General features: G+C 38.3%; 1 protein-coding gene across 1 annotated transcript; it reads right to left on the reverse strand.

Annotated features, from left to right (window-relative positions):
* Positions 1-315: 315 nt before the first annotated feature.
* LOC107741484 (uronyl 2-sulfotransferase-like) lies at positions 316-2981 on the reverse strand. Its single transcript, XM_016554219.1, has 5 exons — positions 2670-2981; positions 1633-1670; positions 1324-1479; positions 514-685; positions 316-332 (listed from the first exon to the last, which is right to left on the reverse strand). Exons 1-5 carry the CDS (start codon positions 2887-2889, stop codon positions 316-318), a joined length of 603 nt encoding a protein of 200 aa, XP_016409705.1. The 5' UTR covers positions 2890-2981.
* Between the last annotated feature and the right edge of the window lie 717 nt (positions 2982-3698).

Genomic DNA, 3698 nt, shown 5'->3' on the forward strand with positions numbered 1-3698 from the left:
TTATAATAATAAATAACTCTTTAAGATTCAGTAAAATATTAAATTAATTATTTATTTTAGTTTCAGTGAAACTCTGACAGTGGGGTATGAATATCTGAAATAGTGATAAAAAAAATCTAAATCATTTTAGAACAAGGATCGTACTTGCATTTGCAAAACACACACACAAAAAAATTCCTTCCAATTTTTTTGTCTTTCCTCACAAAGTCAAAAAAATATAACTAATTTCTTATCATTATTCTAACAATTTGATTTATTTACTAAGTCCTCTTTCACAGAATGTCAGATTATTTTTAACCATCATCTCTGTGTGTTTTACTTGATTTCAGCTCCTAGAGAACAAAACACAAAGACCGAAGACGAGCCTCAAAATGGAGGGATGGAAATCAGCAGTGAAAAGAGGAGAGGATGAGTGCAGAGAAAACAAAGAGACGGAGGAATAACACAGAGAAGAAGGGAAGAAAAAAAGGCAGAGAGAAGAAGGTGTGGAGCAGAAGTGTAGAAGTGTGTTGCTGGGCAGAGGGCTGGCGCTGAACGCAGGGTTGGCAGGCAGGGTGGAGAAGCGGGCACGCTCACAGACATCTGTTGGCACGCTGCGGATGCTGGAGGGGGGCACGCTGCCATGACCAGCGGGAACATGGCACACTGATAATGCTGTAGCTATACTCAGAGACACACCGCGTCTCTACGCCACACACACAAGCACTAATGATAAAATAATCTCACACTATCGACATGAGCGATGCAGGACACACGTTGAGGATCAAAATATCCTAATTGGCAGCTTTCAGTTTTTAATCTAGTCAAAACACTTTTTAAGAAAAACTAATGAGAAACTAAGAGAAATTATCCTGCAGAATAAAAGGAGAATTGACCTACACTCCTAAAAATAAAGGTTCTTTATTGGCATTAATGGTTCCATGAAGAACCTTTAACATCCATTCCATTGCACAGAAGGTACATTATATATGAAAAAAAGTTCTTTAAATTATTAAAATATTCTTCACACAAGAAAAAAAAATGTTCACTGAAAGGTTCTTTGGGAAAAAATTTTTCTTCTGTGGCATTTCAATGGTGAAACATATCTTGAAAATACAGGAAAATACTATTAATTGATTAGTCATTCAAACAATATTCACAAGAAATTGTTTTTCTTGAAACATTTTGAGCAGACAAGGGAGGGGAGGGGGGGGGGATAATGATGGTTCAGTGGTGGATGATGGCTGAAATATTGGCATACTGGAATTATAATGATGAATTGGCAGCTAATGTGACGCTCGTAAAACAAGACATTGTTTACATTGGCAATTCATTTTTGATTACCTGTTCACGTTTGGTGAGTCTGGTCTTGTTGTGAATATCAGAGGAGATGAGAGTGAACCGATGTCTGTCCACCAGCATGCGCAGCAACTGAACTATAGTGCGACTGCCACACTTACCCACCCTGTTATACACAACCTGACTTGGGAAAGGTAGAGCCTGCAACAGAGACAACTCTTGCAACATTCAAAGCGTTTCCACTAAAGAACAATCTTGGCATAAACGTATATGCATCTGTCGATTGTCGGACATTACGGTCACAAATGAGATTCAAGCACTCAAATCTTATAGTATGACATGCAATGCTCTTACTCTGGGTGCTAAAGATCCATGGCCATCAGCAAATCTCCCTAAAAAGTTTAAAACAAAATAAAAATAAATAGAAGTGTGCCTGCCATATACTTTACATATAATTGTGCATATTGAATTTCACAAGTAGACGTTGCTGTGTGATACACTCCTTATAGTTCTTGAGATGAAATGCCAAATGTTCCATCATCTGTATAATATTTGTAGACTTGGGTACTGAAATGTAAGACTGATATCTTTTATATGAGTATTTTAAGAACTGATGCTTTGGAAATCCACAGGTTCTTCCACTCCTCCATCAGTCATTGTAGGACAATGAAAGGCCTCATATCATGAGTTTACATGGACTCGTGTGGAATTCACCGGTGGGTCTCATGCACTGCTCTAAAAGCCAAGAACAACACTGGTGTCTTATAGACCAATAGCAGAGAGAGCAAATTTGACAGTCTGCTCTTTATGAACCTTGACTGATGCCGCTGATCTGAGAACACAACTACAGTATCAGGCTTTGCTAACACTTCATAACCTGAATCATTAAGGTGAATTCAGTAAGTCAGACATGTCAGGAAACCTATAAGTTCATATTGCGGTGTAAGCAAAAGAAGATCCGTTTAGACCCTAATACTATAATACAATGCTTTTAAGACCCATTAAAGCTACTTAAAAAAGTTTTTTTCACTAACTTCATGAAAACATTTATAAATAAATAAAATGTGAGGTTTTGAGTCAAAAGTCCAATTATACAAATGCTTGTTTTCTCTAGTAGTGATTTTGTTTAAACACCTAGTAGTGGGAAAAAATACACTGATATACACAAAAAAATATTTACGAAATATATGAACTCAGGACAAGAAAAAATATATATAACATATATAATAATACATATATATATATATATATATATATATATATATATAAATAACTTTTTAAGTAACTTTAATAGGTCCTTTAAAAGTATTGTATAGGCAGACAGCAGATTCCATTGTGTCAACTTACCCCATGAATCCTGATAAACGCACACAGTATGTTTAAGGTCTTACCGAGATAATAACCCACATCCAGCAGGACTTTTGGTGCTCCTCCGTTTAACTGATAGAACACAGAGCCCAGGCAGAATATGAGGAGAGCGGTGAGACAGTAGAACAGATCCCGGCGAGATACTCGGAGCAGAACCACCGCGAGCCAGTTTCCCCTGCGGCTCCTGACGCGCATGTAGCCGCTCAAGTGTTTATGAGAGAGAGGCTTTCTGAAAGTCATCATATTCTCATGACGGGAATCCAGAGAGATGATACTAATCCATCTGATCTCTGTTAACACATCACCGGAGTCACACGGCTCTCAGAGGAGCGGATGCGTTCTGGTCAGACTCTCCGAACTCACCGCACTGTGCGGCGTTAAACCTGCAGGTGTGCACGATGTTTGGGGGCGTGGTGAGACCCTCAGTTTTTTTTTTTTAAATATATAATTAAATGTTTGAACAATTAAAAACGTTTCAGTGGCCAAAACCGTAAAATGACCAATTAGACATCAGGTACTGTTCACTTTTCTCTAACGCGTTTACAAAAGTAATAGCCACCTAATCTTTAAAGGGGTCATATGATGTTGCTAAAAATAACATTATTTTGTGTATTTGGTGTAATGAAATGTGTTTATGCAGTTTAAGGTTAAAAAAAACACATTATTTAAAAACGTACTTACAGTCTGTGAGTCAGAAGCGCCAGACTGTCCTCCTTGCCTTGAAATTGCCCCACTTTATAGAAACAGACACTGGCATTATAGGCTACTCTTCCAGGAAACAGTCCTCGTCCTCCATAAAATGCGCTGCACACATCTGAATATTTGGGTTGAACTGTTCCGGAACAGTGTTGTAAATACAACTTAACCACTGATTTCTAGTTGTGTCCTCTTTTGGAAGGCCAAACAAAGTAGTTTCGCTTTCACAACGAAACACACGGCGCCTTCAGGACATGGCGGCGGCGGCAACAATACTACAGCGAGAATCAAAGTTACACATTCTTGCTTTGCGTGAACATTTGGGCGGCGTTATGCAAATCTTCCCACATCGTGAC

Source organism: Sinocyclocheilus rhinocerous, unplaced genomic scaffold (assembly GCF_001515625.1).
Source record: "Sinocyclocheilus rhinocerous isolate Xijiao unplaced genomic scaffold, SAMN03320098_v1.1 scaffold3513, whole genome shotgun sequence".
NCBI classification, from domain to species: domain Eukaryota; kingdom Metazoa; phylum Chordata; class Actinopteri; order Cypriniformes; family Cyprinidae; genus Sinocyclocheilus; species Sinocyclocheilus rhinocerous.

What these genes read in the sequence shown, in the direction of transcription:
- LOC107741484 (XM_016554219.1), bottom strand. Translation starts at nt 2,889, where the DNA reads ATGATGACTTTCAGAAAGCCTCTCTCTCATAAACACTTGAGCGGCTAC. An exon ending in GGATGTGGGTTATTATCTCG is followed by an intron (nt 1,671 to 2,669) that starts GTAAGACCTTAA and finishes TAAACTTTTTAG; the next exon opens with GGAGATTTGCTGATGGCCAT. An exon ending in GACTCACCAAACGTGAACAG is followed by an intron (nt 686 to 1,323) that starts GTAATCAAAAAT and finishes TGTGTGGCGTAG; the next exon opens with AGACGCGGTGTGTCTCTGAG.